Below are 27,555 nucleotides of genomic sequence, written 5' to 3' on the forward strand. Positions count from 1 at the left end.
TCTAACCTGGACCTGCCCTGTGCCTGGCTGCCTGACCACCCATACCTCAGGCTTGGGTCACAGTGTTACGGAGGAGCCAGGAAGATTGTCCTTGGCGCAGCTTCCATCCTTATTAAGCTGACCCCCTTTGATATGCACTCAGAAATGTACATAGATGGGGAGTCAGGAACCCCTCCAAGCATTCACCTCACTCTGGTCCTGACCTGTTTTTTCTGGGAGCTCAGACTTTGGAGTCAGTGAGCTTCTATCCCACCCACAGTTCTTTGCCAGGGGTAACTGAGTCTCTGCAGGCCATTTAGTCGGGAGAGTCTCCTTAGAAAGGAGGTGCTAAGAAGACCCCCTTTCTCTAGAAGTACTGGTGGTGCTGGCTCTGCTGAGTCTGCCGCTCTCACCAGCCTTTGGCGTAGGCCTCAGAAGATGGCTGGTGGCTGGATGATGAATGATGGATGGATCAGCCAGACCCAGGGATTTGCTCTCTTCTAGTCAGGTGTCTACTCTGGATTATGTTTTGTGGGCATATCCCCAGGCATTGGAATTGCCCTTTAAGGGCCATGGGCCAGGTAGATCCTGAGGGCAACAGGCCAGGCTTCACGAGAAGAAAATTGAGTTTAGCAGTAGATGGATGAGTGTGTCTCCACACAGCAACCTTGCCACCACCACTGTAGCGTGCCCGCTGACCCTGTAACAGAGCATGCAGTCCAGGAATCCTGCATTCAGCTTGGCTCTGGCCAAGAAGGCCTTCCTTGTTTTTCACCAATATTCACCCTGTCCTGTCCTACACCTTCCCATCCTTCCAGTAAGGCTCTGCCCATCTTGCCTCCCAAGGCCCTTGCTCACAGCAGTCACTTTGCCACCTGCTGCCCATTCCTGTCATCTGAGCTTTCTTAAAGGAACTTCTTTTTCCTAGAAGCCTTCCCTGGCTACCCAAATCTATCATGGGCTCTCCCGTAGCTTTTTCTTTCATGGTCTGTTAGTCATTTGTCATACTATTGCTAGCATCTAGCTGCATGCCCAACCCTGTGCTGGAAGCTAGGCATGTAGACACAAATGGCCTTGGGACACAGTCACTGAGAGACACAGGCGGACAGGTAATCAATGCTGAATGTGTGGTTCTGACAATATTCTCTGAAATTATATATAGCAAACGATGGTGGGTGTGTCGCAGGGGTGAGGTCTCACAGAAGTGGTGAGTCAGCCTCCTTGGAGAATAATGAGGCTAGGACCAAAACGGAGGAGACTTTGTACGGTAGGTGTCGCTTCTGTCCATCTGCATAGGAAGGCCAGCGTCGTACCTGTCGTGAGTAGAGAGATGCAGAGGTGCACACAGCTGTGTAGTGCTGGGCACACCGTGAGTTCCCATGGAGATCGAGCTATTAGCATTTCTGTGCCCTGAGCGAGCCAAGAGCACGGGAGTCTCTTGAGCAAGAAAGTGACGCTCAGATCTGCATTTTTGTTGTTGTCGTTCTGGCTGAAGGATAGAGCAGGTTGGAGTAGGGCGAGGAAGGAGGCATGGAGGTGCCAAGCCAAGCTAGGTGCCTAGCTGAGGGCGGCGGCAGCCAGTGGGAGGATAGAGGAAGGGGATGTGGGGATGTGGTGAGCGAAGGGAGGGGCCTTGGAGAATTTCTGAGGTGGTCTTCAGATGCCGTCTGGGCTTCCTTGGTAAGTGAGGGATGCTTCGGAACAGTCTGGTCAGCTCTGGTATCTAAGCCTGATGGTCCTGTGGATGGGATGGAGGTGGGGTTAACGGGAGTGGCTCAGTCGGTGACTCCCTTACAGAGGTCCCAGAACCGGTGTGAGGATGGCAGGCATGGATGGATGTGTAAAATGCGTTCTTGTAATCCCGGTGTGGGAAGTGGAGACCGCCTGGCCTTGCTGGTGAGCTGCAGGTCACGGAGAGGTCCTGGCCCAAAGAGGGTGGATGGCGTTACTGAGCTGGTCTCCAGTCCACCCACCATCCATGTGCATAGGCACATACATGTACACACATGCACTTTAGGACAGAAAAGAAAAGAATCTTAGCTGGGTGTGGAGGTGCACGCCTTTAGTCCCAGCACCCAGGGAGGCAGAGGCAGGCAGATATGAGTTCGAGGCTAGCCTGGTCTACAAATGGAGTACAGGATAGCCAAGGCTACACAAGGAAACCCTGTCTCTAACCTCCCCCTGCTCCAAAAAAAAAAAAAAAAGAAAAGGAAAAAAAAAATTTGTGGATGGGCTATGGATGTAATCCAGCATTTGCCAAGCCCTGGATTTGACTCCTGGCGCCACATAATAAATGGGGTAACACACACACACTGTCATTCCACCACTCGAAGCATGGAAGCATAAAGGTGAGAGATTCAGGGTTATCCTTACCTGCATAGCAAGGTCAGACCTAACCAGGTATACGTGAGACCCTGTCCAAAAATTAATTAATTGATTTTAAAAAGGCATTTCCTGAGCAGTGAAGATGAAGAGGTGAAGCGAGAAAAGATTTAGTGAGGCGAGGGCCTGGTAGGAGGGGTCGAGGGGCCTAGGTCCTACTTGCAGGGAGGGTGAGGAAACAGAGATAGAGAAGGCGGCCGGGCAGCGTGCTGTGTGGATCTGGAGCCTTGGGAGTTTCCAGCATGGTCCAAACGGCTGCAGTTGCTTTCGTTACCTGTGCTCATTCCACTAGTTGGGTGCAAGGGGCCTGTCTCATGCCCCACCCTGTCCTCAGCCACCGTGCCAAGGGGATCTGGTGGGGACGTTTGAGTCCTCAGTTTGTTACTTTCTAGACTTGGGCTTTGTCAGCCCTGTGGCTGGGCAGTGTGGGGGTACTCACCCGCAGAGCACCATGAGTAGGCCTCCCTTGGCGTGGCCCTCACTCTCCCGGTTTCTTTCTGGCAGTCCATTGACCCTGGGCAGCAGTTCACGTGGGAAAATTCCAACTCGGAGGTGAACAAGCCAAAGAACCGCTATGCAAACGTCATTGCCTACGACCACTCTCGAGTTCTCCTCACATCCATTGATGGTGAGTCTGGGGCAGGCTACGCTCCTCCTCCTTTGCTCTCCTCTCCCCTGCTCTCTGGAATGCTCTTAGGCACGGTGGGCTGGGGGGGGCAGGTTAACGCACTCTCGCATCCCTTTCCGTCCATAGGTGTTCCTGGGAGTGACTACATCAATGCCAACTACATCGATGGCTACCGAAAGCAGAATGCCTACATCGCCACGCAGGGTCCACTGCCCGAGACCATGGGCGATTTCTGGCGGATGGTGTGGGAGCAGCGCACAGCCACCGTGGTCATGATGACCAGGCTAGAGGAGAAATCCCGGGTGAGGGGGGTGGACAGGAAGTGACTCAGTGATGGCAGTCTGTGAAGTTTTTCCAGGGACTCCCCAGGGGCTGTGGTTTTCTTGGCGAATTGTCTCATTCCCTAGATACCAGGGCACTGCGGAGATACAATGTAGCATGTTCCCCAGGTGTTTGCGGGTTCCTGGGATGTTAATATGTTTTGCCAAATGCTGTCATTTTCTGGAATGTTAATATGTTCCCCCATTTCTGGTGTGTTCCTGGGGTGTTCACATGTTCTCCAGATGCCAGAGTGTTCCTGGGGCATTCACACATCTAAGTTAATTAGTGGAAGGAGCTGCTGATGTCTGCTTTTGCACTGCGAAGCATTGACTGGAACATAAAATTTACAGAGCTTGAAAATGGGGCATAAACGTTATGGGTAAATTTGGCAGAAAATGCCTGGTGCGCCCTGGTGTTGAATAAATAATTTTCAATTATGGTCCTCCTTCAACTAGTGAGGGCAAGGGTGGCAGCTTAGTGTGATGAGGCCTGGTGAGGAAGAGGGAAGGTGAGAGGTCAGAGCTGAGCTTCTGTAGCCAGGTAGGCTGGACCTTCCCCTCTGCTTCTGCCTGTCTGAGCCTTTGAGCATTCTATAACATTGTCACCTGGACCTTGTCTCCTGCCCTGCCCATCCCCCTGCAGGTGAAGTGTGATCAGTATTGGCCAGCCCGTGGCACTGAGACCTATGGCCTCATCCAGGTGACCCTGGTGGACACTGTAGAGCTGGCCACATACACCATGCGCACCTTTGCACTCCATAAGGTAGGACCCCAGCCTCGTCCACCACTTAGATTGTAAGGGCAGTGGCCTGAGTGTCAGGGGCTGTCATAGCCTGTGTTAATGTGACTGTGTCTAGTGTGGCTTCTGGTTATCACCTGAGAGTTGGTGTGGCTCCTTCCCTGGGTCTGTGGCAGGCAGACCAACCTCCTCATCTCTATTGACTCTACTCCCCAGAGCGGCTCCAGTGAGAAGCGTGAGCTACGTCACTTCCAGTTCATGGCCTGGCCAGACCATGGGGTTCCCGAGTACCCAACTCCCATCTTGGCCTTCCTGAGACGGGTCAAGGCCTGCAACCCACTAGACGCAGGGCCCATGGTGGTGCACTGCAGGTGAGAGAGTACAGAGCCACCAGAGGGGCGGGGCGGGGGAGTAAGGAGACCACTGCCCTGAGCTGCGCTCGTGTCTGCAGTGCCGGTGTGGGCCGCACGGGCTGCTTTATCGTCATCGACGCGATGTTGGAGCGAATGAAGCACGAGAAGACTGTCGACATCTACGGCCACGTGACGTGCATGCGCTCACAAAGGAACTACATGGTACAGACAGAGGACCAGTATGTGTTCATCCACGAGGCGCTGCTGGAGGCCGCCATGTGCGGACACACCGAGGTGCCTGCTCGCAACCTCTACGCCCACATCCAGAAGCTGGGCCAAGTGCCTCCCGGGGAGAGCGTCACAGCCATGGAGCTTGAGTTCAAGGTGGGGTTCCCGTGGACCTGCCTGACTCCAGGGATCCTGGACTGGGTCTCGGGAAGGCCTGTCTGCAGGAAGCCAGGCCTGACCAAACCCTTCCTCTTCACAGTTGCTAGCCAACTCCAAGGCCCACACGTCTCGCTTCATTAGTGCCAACCTGCCCTGTAACAAGTTCAAGAACCGCCTGGTGAACATCATGCCCTATGAGCTGAGCCGGGTGTGTCTGCAGCCCATCCGAGGTGTGGAGGGCTCTGACTACATCAACGCCAGCTTTCTGGATGGTTACAGGTCGGCACACTTCCCCCTGCCCCACTGTGCCTTCCAGCACCTCGGTCTGCTCCTGGTTGGGGGAATAGGGGCTAGCCCCGAAAGCTCAAGAGTGAGTTGGGTTCAGAAGTAAGGGCTTCCCGGAGGAGGGCTGGGCTCTGAGCAGGGTCCTAAGGGTGTAGGCAGTGTCGGGATAGCCGGGGGCAGCAGCACCTCCAGCATGTCGGGTCTTATGTCACCCAGACAGCAGAAGGCCTACATAGCCACACAGGGGCCTCTGGCAGAGAGCACCGAGGACTTCTGGCGCATGTTGTGGGAGCACAATTCCACCATCATCGTCATGCTGACCAAGCTTCGGGAGATGGGCAGGGTGAGCCCACCCCTTCCCCTAGGGCCCTCTCATGCCAGGGAGGACACCGGCCACCCTTGGGGAAAATGCTCCTTTTTCACTCTCTGCTCTCATACCCCAGCTTCCCATCAGCATAGCCTCAGGCTCTTCCCAGCACCTGAGGCGGCCTGTCCCAGAGTCCTCTGAAACTCGGCCTTCTCTTCCCCTGGCCTTCCCCTGACCGTGGGGGCTGCGGTGTTCTGTCCACAGGAGAAGTGTCACCAGTACTGGCCAGCAGAGCGCTCCGCTCGGTACCAGTACTTCGTGGTTGACCCGATGGCAGAGTACAACATGCCCCAGTATATCCTGCGGGAGTTCAAGGTCACGGACGCCCGGGTGAGTGTTGACCGAAGAGTAAGCACAGAAACGTACACCATCTCCCACGGCCTGAGCGCTGAGCACGGGTGGGTCCGGGTCTGCCCCAGGGTGCTTCAGCTCGAACTGCAGGAACCCCGAGCTGCGCGTGCTAGCTCCTGGAGCGCTCCTGCGAATGCTCCCCTGTGTTGTGCTCCTGGTCTGGAGGGCCACAGACCGTAATTCTGGCCCCTGCCCTTCTCCGCCAGGATGGGCAGTCGAGGACAATCCGACAGTTCCAGTTTACAGACTGGCCAGAGCAAGGGGTGCCCAAAACAGGGGAAGGCTTCATCGACTTCATCGGGCAGGTGCACAAGACCAAGGAACAGTTTGGGCAGGATGGGCCCATCACGGTGCATTGCAGGTGGGCCGTCCCCACGGAGGGCCAGGGGTGGAGGGTGGTCGCCGGCAGGGAGCAGGCCTCCTGACACCAATGGCCGTCCTCTGAGCAGCGCTGGTGTGGGCCGCACGGGCGTGTTCATCACTCTGAGCATCGTCCTGGAGCGCATGCGGTACGAGGGCGTGGTTGACATGTTCCAGACCGTGAAGACCCTCCGGACACAGCGCCCTGCTATGGTGCAGACAGAGGTACGCACAGCAGAGGGAGGGGCCCGCGTGTCTCCCCGCAGCCATCAGCTGACGGCAGCCGGCCCACATGTATGCGTTCCTGTTGTGTGCCGTTACTTGTCCTGCCTAACGGGCAGGGCAGAGGAGAGCGAGCTGTGTTCACTCGGTCCTGAGCTCTGGTGTCAGGCTTGCTGCCTTGTGTGTGGGTCAGGGTGGGACACAGCAGTCTGGGTGAGACAGCTGTGGTTGGAGTAGCAGAGGTGCATACAGGCCTGGGAGAGGGAGGAGAGGCCAGCCTTTAGGGGCTTCATCCGGAGAGCCTGCCCGAGCCAGCAGGGCCTGTCTGTGCCACTGTCTGCTGCTCGAGTGGCCTTCTCTGTTTGGAACGGCTGTTGGCACTGATCAGCCCTCCCCCCCCCCCGTTTCTAAAAGGACCAGTACCAGCTGTGCTACCGTGCGGCCCTGGAATACCTCGGCAGCTTTGACCACTATGCAACGTAACCACTGCTCCCCCTCCTCCGCCGCTCCCCTGGGGGCTCCGGAGGGGACCCAGCTCCTCTGAGCCATACCGACCATCGTCCAGCCCTCCTCCGGGTGCTGTGGCCGGCAGAGCACAGCCCACTGGGATCATAGCACTTCGGGAACATTGCCACACCAGTCAGAGAGCCCAGAACACCTGGGCACGTAGGCGGACTGGCAGCCTGGCTCTGGGCCCTTGTCCACCGGGCCCCAGTGGAGCCCCGCTTCGAGCTCTCTGTTCAGCTCCACGTTTCTCATGCTTCTCATGGGGTGGGGAAGGGGGCAAAGCTCCCACTTTTTATACATTCGGAGGGGTAGACTGAGGCATCCTCGCCTCTTCCCTCCGACTTTTCCTTTTGCAGATCTTTCACTGCAGATTGGGCTGCTGTGGGAGTTGGGAGTTAACTTTGTTTTCCTTTTTGAGTTCATGTTGGATCCTTTGTTGTACAACTTCTGCTGAAGGACAGTACATGCCTTCCTTTCAAGGAGCTAGGGCCCTGTCTGGGCAGGGCGGCCGCGGCCCAGGAGGCAGCAGGGCTCCTGCCACCCTCCATACTTTCAGATGAGATCCTATTCCAGCCAAATGCAGGGAAACACGTTTCGTTCGTTTTAGGTTTTATTTTTCTTTGAGAGCCTTTTTTTAGGCCCCACAGACAGCAGTGGGCGGGGAGGCGATAGGAAACACATTTCCAGTGTGCATTTAACATTCATAGCCTACAACCACAGACTTGTCTGGGGGGGCCTGGCAAGGCGTTCCTCATCACCATCGTGTTTGCAAAGGTTCAAAAAAACAAAAATTAAAAGGAAAAAAAAAACACAAAAATAAATGTTTTTTTAAAAAGAGAAAAAAGAAAAAAAAAAAGAAAGATTCATCCCCTGGCCTCTACTTCAGATCCCGAAGTGGGAGGCCGCTCAATGTGCCTGGGGCCCGCCATGGGCCCACAGAGTCTCGCTCTCATCCCCAGCATTGCAGCGTGGCAGGTGTTTGTAGGCTGTGGGTTCTGGCCCCCTCAGTAGATGAATGGCACAGGTGAGGGCCCGTGCCACGCCCACACACCTCAGGGCCAAGCGGGGGCGTGGCTGGCCCTTCAGGTCTAGGCCAGTGGGCCTGGAAGCACACGTCTGTCCTCAGCAGGGGCCGGATGCTTTCTCTCCTGGTTTGCAGCTCTCTTCAAATCCCCCCCCAAGACTCGCTCTTTCCCACTCCTTCAAGTTGCCCTCACAAACCAATGTGGCAAGACTACTGGACTTGTATCCACGGTACTAAACTCGGTCTTATTATCTCAGCTAGCTGAGGGGCAGGGACGGGGTCTCTTCCTCCGGGCAGCACTATCTAGGTAGGTAAGTGGGGGCGGGGAAGGGTGCATAGCTGTTTTAGCCGAGGGACCCGCCGCAGAGGTCCCCAGATCTAGCTAGGCTAAGTCAAGATCAACAATCCAGGGTTGGTGGTGTCGGATGAAACATTCATTTTTACCTTGTGGATGCTAGTGCTGTAGAGTTCACTGTTGTACACAGTCTGTTTTCTATTTGTTAAAAACTACAGCATCATTGCATACTTCTTGATGGTAATAAATTTGAATAATCAGATTTCTTACACACTGGGCCTCTGTCTCCGCTCCTTCCGCATGTGGAGTTCAGTGTCGAAGTGGGTGGCCAGGGTGGGTTCTGTAGAGCCCATTCCAAGAGGAGGATGGGGCCCGCCCTGAGTGCCTGTGACAGGGCAGGTTCCCACCATGGCGACCCGAATGGAAGATGGACCCACCAAGGATGAGGCTTGAGCTGCACTGTGAAGAGCACCCGGTGCCCTCCCACCCTTCCTCCCTTCTCGCCTTGTGATGCTACGGATTGCCAAATGGAGTATGTAGCATCCACCCCGCCCCCATCACCTCCTCCATCTTCTCCCACGAAGCGAAGGAATGGATGAACCTGTGGGCTTAGACCACGTGGAAATCGATTAGTAGAAATCTTGAGCAGGGCCAGGTAGCACGGGCCTTTAATCCTAGCGCTCAGGAAGCAGAGGCAGGCAGATCTCTGTGAGTCCCAGGCCATCCTGGTCTACAGAGTGACCTGAGACAGCCAGAGCTACTAACAGAAACCCTGGCTCCAAAAAAACCAAAAGAAAAGAGGAAGAATTATTGTAATTATTGCTGTATGGATATTAGATGCATGCAGCAAGACCCTTAGGGCTCAGGGACACAGCAACAAGGACTGAGGATTCACTGACCCTGCAGCCCTGACCAGTGGTCAGAAAGTCCTGCCTGACCTCAGTATCACTGACCTTGTAGAGATAAGAGACTGCTTAAAAAGAAAAGAAATACCTGCGTCCCACACACAGGGAACCCTGGGGCAGCACCCAGCCCTGGGGAAGGTCTGAAGGTGACAACAGGATCTGGTGGGTTTGGAGGGTGAATAGAAGCTCATTGTAGGAAGTGGGAAGAGAGCTAAACGTTAATCCCAGCACTGGGGAGGCAGAGACAGGCAGATCTCTGAGGCCATCCTGGTTTATAGAGTGAGTTACAGGACAGCTGGGGCTACACAGAGAAACCCTTACTTGGAAAAAAAAAAAATGGGAGGAACATTCCTAGCGGAAGCGATGACCCAGTGCGAAGAAAGATTAGAAGCCTAAGCCAGAGCAAGTGTGAAGTTCCAAGAAGTGCAGTGAGACCCTGGGGCTGGAGAGGGGATGGGTGGAGCCAGATCTTTTCAGTTGATGGTGAGAGGGAGGCAGGTGTGCCAGCAGGAGGCTTGCCTTGCTTTGTCCTGGGTCAGCAGGGGTAGGGGCCGTCAGCACATTCCAAGGCCTAGGTCCCTTTTTGCTCCCCCCACCCCCACCCCGCACACCCAGTTTAGTGCCTGACCCGTTCTTATTTGTTCGTTAAGTCAAAGATTAAACCATGAAACGCTGTCAAGGGGAGAGTAAATACCAGGCCCATCTTGAGAAATGCCAGCTTTCAGACCTAGTAAGGGATTCCACCGAAGAGACCACAGGGCAGGTTAAGCACCAGCTGGGCCCCTCCCCACTGGTGCTGTCTCAAAGTCTCCTCTCCATCCCCAACAGAATTTAACCCTCCCCCCATACTCTTTGTTGGTTGGTTTTGGCTTGGTTTCTCTGTGTGGCCTTGGTTGTCCTGGACTCCCTTTGTAGACCAAGCTGGCCTTGAACTCCTGGAGATCAGCCTATCTCTGCCTCCCTGAGTGATGGGATTACAGGTGTGTGCTACAGTGCTGGTTTGGTTTTTTTTGAGACAAGTTCTCACTATGTAGACCAGGCTGGCCTCAGACTCAGAGATCTGCCTGCCTCTACTTCCTGAGTTCTGGAATTGAAGATGTAAGCCACTTCTACACCCAGCCTTTTGTGTTTTGTTTCTGCTTTTTGTTTTGTTTTGTTTTGTTTTGTGAAGGGAGGGTCCCTTCTTATCCTCTGTCTCTACCTCCCAAGTTCAGAGATGACAGAAGATAACCACCATCTCTGGCTTCATGGATTATAGGCAAGCACTCTACCAACCGGGCTCCACCCTTCCCTGCCCTCTTACGCTGACCTTCAGGCCTGCTCCTCTGAGGTGTCCCATTGCAGAGTTTAGCACCTGAGGCACTGAGTTTTCTAATCAGGCATCTCTCCTTCCGAGCTCCCTGGATCCACCAAACTCTGCCTGTGTAGCCTCTTGTACCTGTGTATCTACATTCCCACCGCTTCTGGCCCAAGCCATACGCTAGGCCCCCCAGCTTGAGATGAGAGTCTCACCCGAAAGCTCAGGCTAGCTCCACATTCCTGGTAATACCCCTGCCTCAGTCTCCTGAGCACTGGAATTACAAGCATGCGCCACCATGCCCAGCCCTAGCATCCCTTCCCACCTGCACTATTGCATGCCTTCCACCTGATCTGCTCATTCCCAGGCCCGTCCTCGACACCCATTCTCAACAAAGAGCCATCCTTCACACCGGGAGACCTGACTGACAGCCCCACCAAACCCTCACTCCCTGCTTTTACTGGCCTGGAGAGTCTGACCTCTGTGGGCCCAATCTTCCTTCTTCCTTTACTCTCTTTCTCAACCATGACGAAGTCAGTGTTCTGTTTGTATTTGCAATGTTGGGAATGGAACCCGGGCCTTGTACATACTAGGTAAACTATTGTAGCCCCAAACCAGTTCTCTGAATTTTGTGCTTGACCAACCACTCAGTTCCAGACCTTTGTACAAGCATTCTCCCTCACTGTCTACCTGGTAACTCCTCTTTTGTTTTCCCCCATTTCATTTTATTTTAATTGAAAAACAATTTTTTTCACACAATATATTCTGATCAAACTTTTCCCCCTTCCCCAACTCCTCCCACCCAGATCCTGTCTACCCACCCAACTCCATGTACTCAATTTTTTCTATAATTTTTTTTTTTTTTTTTTGTGCATTGGTTTCTTACCTGCATGTATGCCTGTATGAAAGTGTCAGATCTTGGAGTTTTAGACAGTTGTGAGCTGCCATGTGAGTGCTGGGAATTAAACTCGGGTCCTCTGGAAGAGCAGCCATCGCTCTCAGCCACTGAGCCATCTCTCCAGCCCCAATAGTCCTCAATTTTTAAGTCTCAACTGAAAATATTTCCTTCAGAAGCCAGAGGTAACTATGCTAGGTGAGGTAAGATGGTCCCAACATGCCAAGTACCTGAAGTCTATTATTTCATGTAATCTTCAGCGAGCCGTGAGGTTGCTTCTGTTATGCCCTTTTTTATCTCTCAGAATATTACGTTTCATCCTCTTCTCCAGGACCTAATGAGATCTCGCCATGTGGCAGTCACCGTTGGAGAGTTCAGAGGAAACACATCAGGGAACCCCACAGGTTGCTACCTTGAGGCATATGTTCTTGGGGAGACAGAGGATGCATAAGAAAATTAGTGAATAAATGTATCTGTAATGTGTCAGGGGGTGTTAGGTACCACGGCAGTGCAGGCGGAATCGGGCAGTCTTCGTGGAAACAAGGCACGTTAGCCTCTTCCCTATTCTGTTAGCTAAACGCCCGACAGAAACAACTCAGGGATGGGTGAGGTGGCTCAGGGGGTGAGAGTGTATCCAGTCATGAGGATCTCAGTTTAAATCCCCAGCATTCGCTTTCAAAGGCAGCCAGGCATGGCTGTGGCTGTCTTCAGCACTGGAGGGCAGAGGCGGGCCCCCAGAGCTCTCTGGCCAGCCAGCCTAGCCAAAATGGCTTTCGGTTCACCGGGAGATCCTGCCACCAAGTGCTAAGGCAGAGTGTTAGTGGACTATATCCGAGGAGGCCTACAGGTGCACAGATGAACCCACATACCTACACGCCCAACACACCTGCACTACGCAGACACACAGCAGGTCACCACCGCCCACAGACTTTGAAAGGAAGGAAGGAACGCACTAAAGGAGGAAAGGTTTCCTCTTGGCTTACGGTTTCCGTCCGTCATGGTGGGGCAGCGGAATTTGTCAGGACGGGCCACAAAGTAGAGGCGGGTGTTGCCGGCTCTCTCCTTCCTCCAGATCTCCACACTCGGGGGCATCTTCCCTCTCAGCCTAGAAATGCAGCCGAAGTTGCGCCCAGAAATGCGCCTCTCAGACCCGTCAAGGGGACCGCGCAGATTAACCCTGAGAGATGGGGGCTGGAGGGGACACTGTGGAAGAGTTTGTCTGCCATCTTCGAGACAAGTATCCAGCAGGGTGTGGAGAAATGGTTCAGCCTCTGAGGGCACTTGCTGCTCTGGTTCAGTTCCCATGCCCGTGTGCTGGCTCGCAACCATCTCTGACTTCAGTTTCAAGAGATCTGATGCCCTCTTTTGACTTTCGAGACTACCAGGCACACAATTACACATACAAGTAGGCAAAGTACTCCTACACGTATGAAAGGGTGGGCATCCAGGCAGAGTCAGTGGAGCACAGGGGGAAGAGTGTTGAGACCAACATGACTTTATCGCCTGAGCAAGGGTCAAAGAGCAGCAGATAAGGCCAAATGGAAAAGAGGCACAAATACAGTTGGCATTAGCAGCCAGAAAACTCTTAGGCCCGCTGGTGCAGACCTATAACCTCAGAGCCTCAGGAGGTTGAGGCAGGAGGATTGTGAGTTAAAGGCCTGCCTGAACAGTACAGGGCTATAGCATGTTGAAGCTCTCATTCTTGTCTTCTCCAACTGTCCAGTCAGAGAAATTATTCATAGTTTAGTGCGTATTCTCGGGGGCTTTGTGTGTGTGTGCGTGTATGTGTGTGCGTGCGTGTGTGTGTGTGTGTGTGTGTGTGTGTGTGTGTGTGATATCTAACCCCAAGGCTTCACACCTGCTAGGCAAGAGTTCTCTAGCTAAGCTGCTGCACCTGCTCAATCCTGAAGGGTCCACACTGGAAGGTAAGCCTCCTCTTTGCTCTCAGCCCTTCTGACGGAAGACTTCATATGTCTTTGGAGATTAATGTCTATTGACTCCCTGGCTATAAATGGGACAGGTTTAGCAAATTTACCTGATCCCTTGCCTCTCCCTTCCTTCTGCCTCCTAATTCTGTGAGATATATTACTATTTTTAATTTGTCTTGCACTCCCTACATGGCTTTAAAATGCTGATATTTAGGCCTGTTTGCTGATTTATCACCTGCGGATGCTCCGATTGATTACCCTCAGGGAAAAGGAGGAATTCCATCTACCTATTCCCCTCCTCCTCCTACTGTCTTTTCCTTCCCTGATCTCACCTTGTTGGTGTTTATGATACTCTCTGTTCCGTTAATATAATGAAGTCTCTCATTCAAAAAATTAAAGGCCTGTAAATAGCATTTTATTTGTATGTTTATGGAAACTCTTTCAAGCATATATTTCTTTTTCTTTCTTTTGTTTGTTGTTGTTTTTGTTTTGTTTTTAGACACAGGGTCTCTCTAGCCCTAGCTGTCCTGGAACTCACTTTGTAGAGCAGGATGGCCTTAAACTCAGAGATCCACCTGCCTTGGCCTCCCGAGCGCTGGGATCAAAGGTGTGCGCCACCCCTAGCTTACTTTATGTGTCGGAGTATTTTGCTTGCCGGTATATCTATGTATCACACGCTTGTCTCGGGCCTGAGGAGGTCAGAAGAGAGGGCAGATCTTCTAGAACTGGAGTTATAGACAGGCATGAGCCAACTGTAGGTCTTCCTGCCTCCATCTCCAGAGGTGTGAGGGTCCAGGAGTACACTATCATGCCTGATTTATGGTGCTTATGAGGTACTAGGAATCAAACCCAGGGCATCCCTCATGCTGGGCAGGAACTCTGGCAACTGAGTCAAGTTCTCAGGCCCTCCCACTCAGTTTTCATAACAGATTTTTATTGTACCTTTAAAAAGGGGACAGGAACACATCTGAAGAATAGACATAGACATGTGTGCCGGTTGTTTGTTGTCAGCTTGACACAAACCTAGACATATCTGAGAAGAGGAAACATGACTGAGAAAATGCTGCCCTAAAATCGTCCTGTGGGCAAGCCTGCTGGATTCTTTGTTTTGTTTTTTTTGTTTTTCGAGACGGGGGTTTCTCTGTGTAGCCCTGGCAATCCTGGAACTCACTTTATAGACCAAGCTGGAATCGGCCTGCCTCTGCCTCTCAGGTGCTCTGATCGAAGGCCTGCAACCCCACACCCAGCTGGGTATTTTCTTAATGGGGGATTTTATGTAGGAAAGCCCAGCCCGTTGTAGGCAGTGCCACCCCTGGGCAAGAGGTACTGGGGTGTTAAAGAAAACAGGCAGAGATAGCCCAGTGGATATATATGCTCTCTGGTAGACAAGTTCCTAAGGTGTGGTGGGCATGGTGGCCGTGGTGGGCGTGGCTTAACGCCATCCCTTGCTCCAGAGGGAGAATGTTTTAGTTGAAACTACAAAGTATTTTTAGGCAGGCATAGGGCGTACTTGCTCTTTTACAACAGCTTCCTTTCAGATAAAACCCTCCGTCCAAGCAGGGGGCAGTGGCCCAAGCCTTCAGTCCTAATATCTAGAAGGCAGGGAGAGACAGGTGGTTCTCAATGAGTTCCAGGACAGCCAGAGCTACATAGTACTGCAGAGTGAAACGCTATCTCAAAAACAAAACAAAGCAAAACAACAGCAGCAACAACAAAACAAAACCCCAACAAACCAAATCTCAAGAGCCGAGGGAGCCTAAAATTGTTCTAGAACCAGAGAGATGGCTCAGCAGTTTAGAGTACCTGTTGCTCCTGCAGAGGACCTGGCTTCCATTCCCAGTATCCATGTTGTGGCTCAAACCGTCCTTGACTCCATTCGCAGAAGACTGAACACCCTCTTCTAATTTTTTTAGGACGCCAGGCACACATGACACATATGGGTACATGTAGGCAAAAACTCATACACAAAAAATAAAATAAATGTAAGAAAAAAAGACTATACTCTAAAGGGAGGTGAAACTATCAGTCCTTCAGGTAATCGCCCAGCACTTCAGGAAGTCCCTGAAACTGATCGGATACAATAGTCCTCTCCCTCCCCGAGTATACGTAAGCTTTTGGGACTGCCGAGAGATATTCTGAAACCCTGTGTTGTTGGTCCAGGGACCAAAATGCTGTGTTGTTATTATTATTATTACTAATTCAGCTGCCTTGAAAAAATGCTCTCCAGACTGTCAAGCTGCCTGCAGGTCATGCACTGGGCTCCAGGCTGCAGCTTTAGTGGGCTGTCATATTGGGGTGGGGTTTTAGTGAGTCATTTATGCTCCTGTACTAACCCTTTACCCATGTTCCTAGAAGTAACCTCAATAAAACTCATTGGTTTACTAAGCTGGACTTTGGTTTGGTCTGTTATCAGCTCCCTACCAAGGGTGAGTAGAGATTTGTTCGTGTCTCTCCAGGAACAGTGTCACACAGCACATGTCTGTAATCCTAGTACTTGGGACATGGAGGTAGGAAGATCAGGAGTTCAAGGCCAGTCTGAGCTACATACAGTAAGCTTAAGTTCACCCTATGCTACATGAACCCTTATTAAAAAAAACAAAGAAAAAGAAAACTGTAGTGTTGGGATTGAATTTTATCAAAATATATTATATGGATAGATGGATGGATTTTTCAAGATTTATTTATTTATTATGTATACAGTATTCTGCCTCCATGTGTACCTGCGTGACAAAAGAGGGCACCAGATCTCATAGATGGTTGTAAGCCACCGTGTAGTTGCTGGGAATTGAACTCAGGACCTTCTGTGGAAGAACAGCCAGTGGTCTTAACCTCTGAGCCATCTCTCCAGCCCCCATGGATTTTTCAGAGAAAAAAATTACTCCGGTTCTGATTCTAGCACCTGGCAGCCCACAGCCAGTCATGACTCCAGCTCCAAGAAATCCAGAGCCCTCTCTGGCCCCTGTGGATGCCAGCCATGTATTCAGACAAAATACCCATAAAAATAAAATAATAATGTCAAGTGGAGATGATGCATGTCTTAATCCCAGCACTCAGGGAGCAGAGGCAGGTGGATTGCTGATTTCAAGGCCACACAGGTCTATAGAGTGAGTTTCAGGACAGCCAGGACAACACAGAGAAACCCTGTCTCAAAAAGCTGATAGAGATAGATAGATAGATAGATAGATAGATAGATAGATAGATAGATAGATAGACAGACAGATAGATAGGCAGATAGGTGGAATAATAAAAAAATTAAATATGCTTAACAATTTACACTGCTATCCATATTCAAGAAATTACAGAAGGGAAACAGAAATAATTTAAACACTGCTGCAACATTCCTCATTCTGAAAATTTGGAAAGCAACCCAAAATAGAGATACAGAGACACACATAGGATCGCTGTCTCCTGGGTCCTCTTCAGTGCAGAATCTTAGACCCTGCCACAGACCTGCTGACTCGGAACTTGTGCTCCGACAGTTCCTTATGGTACTTGTAGGAGCTTAGTTAAAATTAGAGACGGGCTGACAGAGATGTGCGCCAAAAACATTAGCAATGAGCCAGGCATGGTGTTCCCTATGTTCTCTGTCTATCGCAAGTGCATCTCCTAGCTCTTCCACCGTTGACATGCACTTCTTTTGGTAAGTGTCAGAGGTAGAAAAGCACCATGCTTGGCTTGCGTATGTCATGCGTACTTCCCAGGCGCCTTTCCTGGCACCGTTTATGCTAGTCCTTTTGGGAGTCTCCCTTAAGCCCTTCCCTTCCCCATCCTCACCAGACTAGTCTCAAGTCCAGCTGCGTTGCTGGTCCAGTGACCACAGCACTGTGCTGAAAGTATTATTCTTGTCTTTTCAGCTGTTCAAATAGTAACGCGTAGAAAAATACCAAGGAAGTTATCCAGGTTGCAGGGCCTGGATGAAGTGCAAACTGGCTTGATAATGATTGCCGGGCTTATCTGTCTCTACACTAGTCCGTGAACTCTGGAGCCAAGATCAAGTCTTGCTCAGCTTCCCAGCTTAAAGCCTGACCCAAGGCAATCCATGTTTGCCTAATGGGTAAGCCAGACATGCTTGTCCGGCTTTCAGGCAGAAGAGAAATTCATTGCTAGGACTGCAGCTAGAGTTGAGCGCTCCGAATCTCTGCCTCCCTCCTCAGAGTCCTTCCTCTAATTCCCACGGTGAGCAAACAGCCTGGTGGGCTCCGAGAGCGATCTCCCAGCCCCCACAGTTACAGCTCCAGCATCTGCCATGTCTCTGCCAGCCTCCAGCAGTGGGTATCAGTGGCTCCCACCATAGGGGTAAGGTGATGCTTTACCAGGCAACATCATGTTTCCAGTACATGCCACCCAGGCCTGGCCTGCGCTGTGGAGAATGCCAAAGATTTTTATGTCCCGCCTTTTCCTAAAACTGGCCTTTTCCAGCTCTCTCGTGTGTGTTTTTCAGAGCATCCTGTGCCGTTAACACTCACCATTTGAACTCCTGTAAGATCCTAATGCTTTACAACAAATGCATGGCATGTAATTATTCCTCACTGTATTCCTGTGTCGCTGAGCATAGTAAACTAACATCTGATGGCATTTCTAAGCATATAATTTAACAAGTATTTCCCCTGTGTTATGCCCTGACCCAAGACAAGGTTTCTCTGTGTAGCCCTGGCTGTCCTGGAACTTGGCTCTGTAGACCAGGTTGGTCTGGAACTCTGTAACTGAGGATGGCTTTGTACTCTTGATCTTTCTCTGTTCTTCCTTCCCTAACGATGGGGTTGTAAGCATGCATTCCTACTCTTAGCCAGTGGAGTTTTTAAACAGCTTCCCACAGGGGCTAGGTATGGTGGCACATGCTTTTAGTACCAGTACAGCAGAGGCAGGAGGATCTCTTTGTGAATTTGAGGCCAGCCTGGTTTTCATAATAAGCACATAATAAGTGTCAGGACAATCAGGACTACATAATGAGACCTTGACTCAGGGAAAAAAAGTAAAATAAAATAAAATGACAAAAGCTAGGTGTGGTGGGATTTATTAAAATTTTTTTTTAATTTATTATTTAATGTGCATTTAGTGGGAAGGTGTCAGATCCCTTGAAATACACATTATAGACAGTTGTGAGCTGCCATGTGGGTGCTGGGAATTGAACCCTGGTCCTTTGGAAGAGCAGACAGTGCACTTATCCACTGGGCCATCTCTCCAGCCCCTAAAATTTTTTTATTACATTTTCCTATTCTGTGTGTACGTGTGCTCACATGCCATGTATACATGTGCTGGCTAGAGGACAACTTTGGGGACTCAGTTACCTCTTTCCACCACACGGGTCGCAGAGATCAAACTCAGGCCGTCGGGCTTTGTGTGTCAGGCACCTTTACAGGCTGGGCCATCTTGCCCGTCTAATTATGCAAATGTGTATTTGTATGTTTGTATCGCGTGGGCTAGGAGGCCTGGTCTTTTCAACTGCCCTTGTTTGCAAGGTGAAGTTCAGGCCAGATTCCCTGCTCATTTACATGACCGGACTGGCTGCAGAAGTTCCCTCCCCGGTGAACTGGCTGGACAGGTGAGGCTGAATCAGAGAGTTACAGCTGCTTATTATTCTTTGCCAGAGCCTCCGAAAGTACCCGGGGAAAGTGTTTACTTTCAGCAGTTAATGCCACAGGCAAGGGTTAGGAGTGACAGAACCAGAGGTGAAGGCCAAAGTCATTAGTGTTTCCACAATCCCTCAACTACACAAGGTGTATAGTGAGTGATAATGCTGACTTCCAGATTTGAAAGGCAGAAAGAAAGAGTATCACTTCTTCACTCAATAGATATTTATTTAATTTGTCTTGAAGTTCTCAGCTCAGGGCTTCACACATACCAAGCAAAGCACTCTTCCATTTAGCCGTATCCACTGCTTTCTTTTCCCTTTTTTTCTTTTTCAAGGCAGGGTTTCATTGTGTAGCCCTGCCTGTCCTGTCCTGGAATTCTGTAGACCAGGTTAATCTTGAACTCAGAGATCTGCCTCCTGAGTATTGGGATTAAAGGTGTTCCTCCCCTTACCCAGCATCCACTTCATAACTTTTAATTTTTATTTACTTAATTAAGTAACTAATTGAGACAGTGTCTCACTAGGTAGCCCTGGCCAGCCTGGAGCTAGATATGTAGACCAGGTTGGCCTGTATTTGCCTTCACCTCCCAAGTGCTGGATTAAAGGCCCATATTGCCATGAGGCTCTCTCCTGCTTTTTTTTAGACAAGGTCTCACTGTGTGGCCTTGGCTGGCTTGGAACCCACAGAGCTCTGCCTGCCTCTGCCTCCTAAGAGTCCTAAGTGCTGGAATTAAAGGTGTGCTAACATTGCCTTTATTTCTTTGTTCTGTGTTTCTGTGAGTGCATGTACGCCGCTGTGCAGGGGTGCAGGTCAGAGGTTAGCCTGCAGGAGCTGGTTCTCTCCTTCTACTATCTTGGTCCCAGACATGGAACTCAGGTCTTCAGGCTCGCAACAAACGCTGTTACCTGCTGGTCCATCTTGCCACCGATTCACTCTTTAAAAAATCACTTGATTTTATGGGTCTGAGTGTTCCTTTCATGTGTGAATAGGCTCTTACCAAATAGGCGTCCACCCTGCCCCTTGCCTTTTAATCATAGGGTCCCATTAAGTCTCTAAGTCATCCAGGTTGGGCCTAAAACCACTGTAGTCAGTGATCTTGAACTTGTGCTCCTCCTGCCTCAGCATCTTTACTAGGTACTTTATTAAAGTACAGAGCAGAGCAAGCAGGAGGTGGTGGCCTTGGAAGACATTGCTGAAGAAGTCGTGTTTGATCAAAAGGAGGTGAGGGAGCAAGGCGGGCATCGGGGAATAGGGAACTGGAGGAGAAAGCTGGCATGGGGGTGGGGGTGGGGTGGAGATATTGGGTCAGGAGCTGACTTAGTCTCTGAAGGGACTTGGCTTTTCTCCAAAATGAAGTGGGATGTCATCTTGATGGTTTGAAGAGGAAAAGCATGATCTAGCTTCCAGGAAAGAATCACTCAGTCTGCTGTGGTGAAGAGGCTGCAAGGAGCCAGAGCAGAAGCAGACGAGGCTATGGCAGTTTCTCTAGTCAACCTGCAGATGGCCAGACCAGGGTTTAGAAGAGGTCGAGGGAAAGCCTCCCTTCTGGGATATATTAGATGGAAATCAGAACCAAATCCACATTAATGTCAAAGCACAATTCCTAAAATAAAAACTGATAAACCGAAACTGTATCAATATCGAAAACTCACGTGCTTTAAGAGACACCGTAAAGAAAATGAAAAAGACAAGCCACAGAATCAGATACAATATTTATAAAGTCGACTTCTGGTAAAGGATGTGAATCTAGAATATACAAAGAATTCCTGCAACCTGGGCTTGGTGGGACACGCCTTTAATTCCAGCCCTTGGGAAGCAGAGGCAGGTGGATCTCTGTGAGTTAGAGATCAGCCTGGTCTACAAAGCCAGTTCCGGGACAGCCAGAGCTACACAGAGAAACCTTGTCTCAGAAAACCAAAACCAAACAAACCACAGACAAAGAACTCTTGCAATTCAAGAATACCAATTCAAACAACCCACTTCAAAATCAGACAAAGGATTTGAATGATGCCCCCCCATTAGATATTAACACAGCTAATAAGCACATAAAAAGGCAGTCCACTTCATTAGTCATCAGGAAAATGCAAATTACGACCACAACATGAGACTGCTTTATGCCCACTAGGATGGTTGTAATCAGAAAACAGACAATATTAAATGTTGGCAAGGGTGTGCAGAAATGGGAATCTTCATATTGTTAATGGAAATGAACATTTTTGAAAACAGTTTTTGCAGTTTCTTAAAAAGATAAACACCAATTTCCTATACCACCCAGCAATTATTCCACTCTGGTTAGCTACCCGAGAGAAATGCAAACAGACATCCACACAAAGACTTGTGCATAAATGTTCATAGCAGCGCTATTCATAACAGCCCCAAAGTGGAGACAATCCAGATGTCAATCAATACCACAATGGGATGCTATTCAACGGCAGAGAGGAAGAAAGCACTGACGCGAATGCTACATGGGTGACTCTCCGGAAGACATTATGCTCAGTGAAAGAAGCCAGACACAAAGGACCAAGCACACACAGGATGGCTCTATTTACAGGAAACAACCAGAAGAGGCAAATCCACACACGGGGACTGCTCCCCTCAGCTGGGGCGGGAGCTCAGATCACTTGTAAACAGGCATTAGAAATGAGATGGGGGCTCTTACTGAAGGGATAAAAATGTTCCAAAATGAGACAAGATATCTTGGTAACTGAACTTCTAGGTTTTAAATTGTGTATGTGCGTGTGTGCACGCGCACGCACTGTGTTGTGTGTGGAGGGGGCGTGTGCGTGAGTGTCCTTGCTGGTGGGCGTCAGCAGCTCACAGTCCCCTGGCGCTGGAATTACAGGCGGTTGTGAACCACCAGACTGGGGTGCTGGGAACTGAACTCTCTTTATTTTTGTTTGTTTGGTTTGTTGTTGTTGCTGTTTTGTTTTTAGAGACAGGGTTTTTTTCTGTGTAGGCTTGGCTGTCCTGGATTCACTTTGTAGACTAGGCTGGCCTCGAACTCACAGGGGTCTGCCTGTCTTTGAGCCCGGCTGTCTTATTTAAGTGAATATTTTCCTTTGTGCTCACAGAGATCCACCTGCCTCTGCCTCCCAGGGTGCTGGGATCATAGGCGTAGGGCATACTGAACACTTGGATCTATCTGCCAGAGCAGCACACGCTCTTAACCACTGAACCACCTCCCCAGCCCCAAGCAATAGGCAATAGGAGCAGGAGAATCTTAAATTCGAGAATTGAAGGCTAGCCTAAAACACCACCAAGAAAAGCGCTAACAAGGTGACAGAGCTGGTAAAGATGCTTGCTGCCAAGACAAACAGTCCAGGTTTGTTCGGTCCCCAATGCTCCTGAAGTAGAAGGAGGGAACTGACTCTTGCAAGTTGTCTTCTGGCTTTCACGTGAATATGCACTGCCCTCCAACAAATATATGAAGATCTTATTATTATCTTGGAGAGAGGGTCTCACTATTAGCCCTGGCTAGCCTGGAACTTACTCCATATACCAGGCTGGCCTTGATGTCACCGACATTCACCTGAATCTGCCTCCGGAGTGCTAGGATTAAAGGCATGTGCCACTATGTTCAGCCTACACAAATGTAATTTTAAGAATTAGAAAAAATGGGGGCTGGAGAGGTGACTCAGAGGTTAAGAGCACTAGCTGATCTTCCAGAGGACCCCAGTTCAATTCCCAGCACCCACATGGCAGCTCACAACTGTCTGTGACACCAGTTCCAGGGGACCTTACACAGCACAGACATACATGCAGACAAAACACCAATGCACATAAACTAAAAAATATTTAAAAAAAACAGAAAAAAAATGAATATTAGATTAAATTAAAATATTTGGGATTGCTGGGCAGTGATGTAGTATCTCTGGGATCTCCGTAAGTTTGAGAGGCCAGCCTGATCTACAGAGACAGTTCCAGGACAACCAGAGATACACAGAGAAACCTTGTCTTGAAAAACCAATATAAGCTGGGCGGTGGTGGCACACACTTTAGTTCTGGCATTTGGGAGGCAGAGGCAGAGGCAGAGGCAGAGGCAGAGGCAGAGGCAGAGGCAGAGGCAGAGGCAAAGGCAGAGGTAGGTGAATCTCTGAGTTTGGGAGCAGCCTGGTCTACAGAGTGAGTTCCAGGACAGTCAAGGCTACACAGAGAAACCCTGTCTCAAAAAACCAAAAAATAAAAATAAGAAAAACCAACCAACCAACCAACCAACCAACAAAACTAACTAAAAACCCAATATATATATTTGAAACAGGTGTAGTCTGTTCTCCTTTCTCCTTCTATTCCTTCTTTTTGAGACAGGGTCTTATGCAGTCCGCACTGGCCTGGAAATAGCTGTGTAGCCAAGGATGACTTGGACCAACTTTTATTTATTTATCTATTTATTTATTTGGACAGGGAGGCGCTATTATGTAGCCCTGGCTGTCCTGGAACTCCCTGTGTACACCAGGGTGTCCTGGAACTCCCACAGCTCCGCCTATGTCTGCCTCTGGGATTAAAGGCATGTCCCAGAATACCTCTATCCCTCAAGCGCTGAGATGGTCAGAGTTCTGTCTCTCTCTCTCTCTCTCTCTCTCTCTCTCTCTCTCGTCTTGCTATATGTAACTCTGGCTGTCCTGGAACTATTGCTATTCCAGGCTGGCCTCAACCTCTTTTTTCTGAAACATGGAGAAGAAATTCGGTAAAAAAATCAAATCAAATCAAAATCAAATCAAATCAAATCAAATCCAGGCGTGAATGGGAGGTTGCTTTAAAGTTTTTTCATTACGTATTTATTGTGTGTGCTTGTGGTGGTGGTGGTGGTGACACTGCACGCCACAAAAGTCGGAGAACGTCTTGGGAGCTTGTGGGTGTTGCTTCTCCTTCCTCAACGGTTTACCTCAGATCATAAGGCTTGTGCCTTTCCTCTCTGTTATCTCTCTGGACGGGGAGGTTGGTTTTTGAGAGCAGCTCAGGCACAGCACAATTCTTTCCAGTACTATCGGGAGTTTTGCTCATGTTTTATGCCTAGGTGAGCTCTCTTCCTTATTTGATCTATAAGGGTGTCCTGTTAACGACTCCTTCCTCATCGTCCTTGACCCTCTGGGAACTCCTTAAAGCAGGGCACAACCTCTCAGGAATGCCTCCTAATGACTTCCGAGGGGGGGGATCCCCTTCGGCCTCCTGAAGTGCCTTTAATGATTCCAGAATCAACTCCTCCGCCCCAAGAGCCTCTAATGACCCCCAGTCTCCGCTCAGGGGGAACCTCTTCTTAAAGCCTCCAGGGAGATCTTCCTTCAGGATCTGCCCTAATGACCCCCCAGGGTCCCTTCTCCCGGAAGGAGGTCCCTAACTACCCCGCCTTGCTGGCTGGTGAGGGGCTTCTGAGAACGCAAGACTGAGAACTCAAGAGTTCGGGACGAACCCCGGGGAGGCTGGTCACGTTCTCGGGACTCCTCGACTTTTGAAACTTTCCGGGAGGTCCCTCCATCGCCTTCACCCCGCAGGCAAAGGAGTTACTCCGGGAAAACTTAGGCTCCCCGCGTCGCCTGAAACACCCTGGGAGCCCTTGCTCGCCCTTCCCCATCCCCGGCCAGCCCTCTCCAGCGCACTCTCTCCGCCCTGCTTAGCGATGGAGGCCTCGCTCGGCTTCTGATTGGCCAGCTCCGCACCCAGCCCCGACGCTCAGTGGCCGCAATCCCGAGAGGTTCAGCGTTTTCTCCTGGCAACAGCGCGAGTCTGTGCTCACAGGCCAGGCGGGCGCGTAGTCCCGGACGCCGAGCGGCTGCAGCGAGCGCTCATTGGCTGGGTGAGGACTTTAAGCCGTCCTCGCGTTGGCCGACTATGGGGGCTCTGTGAGGCTGCGCAGAGTCCGACTTTAAGGGAGGCGGAGCTTTGTCTTTCGCCCTCAAGAAAGACAGTGGGACCGGCGCGTGGCGACAGCAGAAACCAAGCCTGAGCCCTGCTAGGGCTTTAGGCTTTAGGTGAGAGCCGTCGGGCTTTGGATCTCAAAGGGTCTGATGATGCCAGAACCTTGACCGTGAGCTCCGGTGGTGGGGGAGGGTGGCGGGGTGGGTCTGGCTCGGCCAAGTGATTGACATGTCTTTCGGCCAATAGAAAAATAAGTCTCTAAAATGAGTCCTGCGATTGGTTCTTTCCAATCTCTAGTGGCCAATGGGCGTCGGGAGAGGGGGGCGGCCCCACTGGGCCTTATTTTCTTCTTCCTGCGGCCGGGCCTCCCTCGCCCAAGCAGTGGGGCCGGGAGGGGCAGTGTCTGTAAGTGGTGAGGTGCTGGGGACGCTGGGAACCGGGGCTGCTTTGGAGGGATGCCGCGGGGGTGGCTGTGGGGGTGGAGAGTGCGGGACTTTCAGGCCCCTGTTAACAGCAGCTGCCTTAATGGAGTGCCTAAGTACTGGGCCTAGCGTCTAAGGTTTCTCTTGCATCATCTGAGTTCATCATACGAATTCAGCAAGGCAAGGGGTCGGGATCCCCATTTGGCAGGTGGAGAAACTGAGACTCACCCAGCCCGCCCACACAGCCAAGGTCATATAGTTAAAAAGTGTCAGAGACCGGATCAGTATTCAGAGTTTTCACTCTAAAAGCCGATGGTCTAGATCCCTGGACTCTTTGCTTTGTTGCTGAATGCGGGTGGGAAGGAGTCCTGGACCAGATTTCCCCTAGGGAATATTGCAGGAAAGGAACCCTAGGGTAAAAGTAACGGGATGACCCGCTGGAGTGAGCAGAGGAAATGAGTTATTCAGCAGTTCCTAGTATCTACTTTGTGGCATGCATTGTTCTGGGTTCTGGGCACACAAAGATAAATAGGGCAGAGGTGGATGAAGTACCCCTTTGGAGCCCAGGGGAGAGACCCTAGCCTGGCATTTATGTTATGTTTTTGTAAAAATTTCAAAAGTAGACTATTTTGAGATTTTCTTTTCGAGGGGAAAGTCTCAGGTAGAATAGGCTTAAAGGTCCTCCCACATTTGAATATTCCCTCTTGGAGAGGACTTAGTTCAGGTAGGTACTAAGCCCGAGATAGCAGAGGGTGGTGGGGGAGGGGGCTGGGAGCACTCTTCCTGGTATGTAAAACAGGGATAACAGTATACCTGTCATGCAAAGTTAATGAAAAGTGCCTGACCAGAAATACCTCGTTTTGAACGGAATGGAAGCCTACACCTTAACAGTGGCAGGGTTTCTTTCCTGCTGTCTTGGATGGCTTTACTCCACGCTGCCTCCCCAATCCCACACTAGGTTGCTGGAAGGTTGTAGGCAGTTTCCTCCCGTCTAGTAGGACTGTCAGTGGCTCTGGGGAAGCAGAGCTCAGGGCTGTGGGAGAGGAGGTCCAGTAAGGGACACACTAGTTCTGCTTCTTTTAAACTGGCTCCTTTTATTATTCATTATTCAATATTTGGTGTGGTGATCTGTTGTATTACCAACAATGAGGGTAGGGTCTGCCCACTGACCACTCGAAAATATGTATCTGTTTTCTCTCTGCAGTTAGGAAGTTTGCCCTGTATTGCCAGCTCATTGCTGGTTTCAGTGCAGTTGAGACAAGCTTGGCTTCTAAAACCATTTCACCGTAGTGTTTTACAGTCACAGTATACTGTTACTATCAAAGTACTTTTTAACCCTGAAACTTTGTAACCGACAGCCAAGTTACTTTTCAGGGATTTCAAATTCTGTTGCAAAGCTGTGCCCCAGAAAAGAGCCCATAGGAGGCTCATTAAATCATATTGTAGTAAGTTTAATGAGGGCTTTCAGCTAGGGAGTGGTGACACACACCTTTAATCCTAGCACTTGGGAGGCAGACTTAGGTTTGAGGCCCACCTGGTCTACCCAGGGAGTTCTAGGACAGCCAGGGCAATATAAATAGGAGAGGAGTAACTTGAAGCAGTCAGGGTGAAATTAAGAGGGAGGTAGGTCAGCTGTATTTTTACATAGGACCAAAAACTAAATGATTTTTTTTTTAAGCTAAAACAGTGCATATCAAATGAGATCTGGGTATATACAATTTTGGCACATCAGGTTTTTGTTTGGTTGGTGTGGTTTTCTGAGATAGGTTTTTTTCTGTGTAGTCTTGGCTGTCGTGGAACTATGGAACTATCTCTGTAGACCAATTGGCCTCAACCTAGCTCTTCCTCCCAAGTGCTGGGATTAAAAGTAATGTGCCACCAATGCCTGGACATCAGTTTTTTTTTTTTTTTCTTTCTTCTTGTTTTAGAGGTTGGCTTCCAATCTCTAGATTGTGCCTTCTCTCTAGTGCTGGGATTACAGGCTTTTGGTAATTTCTGGCTTCCTGAGGAAGCTTTTAAATAGAAGGGATTTTACTCATTGTTCTAGTTCATTTAAATAACTTAGAGGCAGTTTCCTTAATTATGTTCCCCTTACTACTTCAGATTTTTATCCAAACAAATCAACCTACGAAAGAAGAGAAAATGGCTTCTGAATCAGAAACTTTGAACCCCAGTGCTCGGATCATGACCTTTTACCCCACCATGGAAGAGTTCCGGAACTTCAGCAGGTACATCGCCTACATTGAATCCCAAGGAGCCCATCGTGCTGGGCTGGCCAAGGTAAGGAGCAAGGCTGTCAACCTGCCCAGGCAGCCATTACATGAGTATGTTTGTAATTGGAAATTAGTTTCTGGTTTATGTGTTGAATTAATGCTGTTTGTCCCCCTTCTTCAGCCAAGTCATTTTTTCACACAGCCTGTCGAAATGTTTCCTGAGTCCCTGAAGAGGAAATGGACTGTAGTGGTACTTTATTTTTTTCTGAG

At 50.1% G+C, this 27,555-nt stretch overlaps 2 protein-coding genes across 18 annotated transcripts in view; both read left to right on the forward strand.

The window, feature by feature from the left end:
* Positions 1–8,470, forward strand: part of Ptprf (protein tyrosine phosphatase receptor type F) — an 81,922-nt gene extending 73,452 nt beyond the window's left edge. For all 14 annotated transcript variants that reach the window (XM_021644571.2, XM_021644563.2, XM_021644566.2 and 11 more), the window contains 11 exons: positions 2,866–2,989; positions 3,116–3,291; positions 3,953–4,072; positions 4,265–4,419; positions 4,500–4,785; positions 4,889–5,067; positions 5,290–5,416; positions 5,645–5,770; positions 5,998–6,152; positions 6,241–6,376; positions 6,788–8,470. In XM_021644571.2, coding sequence (XP_021500246.1) covers positions 2,866–2,989; positions 3,116–3,291; positions 3,953–4,072; positions 4,265–4,419; positions 4,500–4,785; positions 4,889–5,067; positions 5,290–5,416; positions 5,645–5,770; positions 5,998–6,152; positions 6,241–6,376; positions 6,788–6,856 — 1,653 coding nt within the window. In that variant the 3' untranslated portion in view covers positions 6,857–8,470. The remainder of the gene's footprint in view (positions 1–2,865; positions 2,990–3,115; positions 3,292–3,952; positions 4,073–4,264; positions 4,420–4,499; positions 4,786–4,888; positions 5,068–5,289; positions 5,417–5,644; positions 5,771–5,997; positions 6,153–6,240; positions 6,377–6,787) is intronic.
* A 16,135-nt stretch (positions 8,471–24,605) lies between these two features.
* Positions 24,606–27,555, forward strand: part of Kdm4a (lysine demethylase 4A) — a 47,369-nt gene continuing 44,419 nt past the window's right edge. Inside the window, exons 1-2 of one of the 4 annotated variants that reach the window (XM_021644528.2) lie at positions 24,606–24,763; positions 27,176–27,352. In XM_021644528.2, coding sequence (XP_021500203.1) covers positions 27,215–27,352 — 138 coding nt within the window. In that variant the 5' untranslated portion in view covers positions 24,606–24,763; positions 27,176–27,214. Of the gene's footprint in view, positions 24,764–24,801; positions 24,820–24,966; positions 25,063–27,175; positions 27,353–27,555 lie in introns of those variants that run through there. The other 3 variants (XM_021644531.2, XM_021644529.2, XM_060379720.1) reach the window with 3 other exon arrangements.

Source organism: Meriones unguiculatus, chromosome 3 (assembly GCF_030254825.1).
Source record: "Meriones unguiculatus strain TT.TT164.6M chromosome 3, Bangor_MerUng_6.1, whole genome shotgun sequence".
Classification (NCBI taxonomy): Eukaryota; Metazoa; Chordata; class Mammalia; order Rodentia; family Muridae; genus Meriones; species Meriones unguiculatus.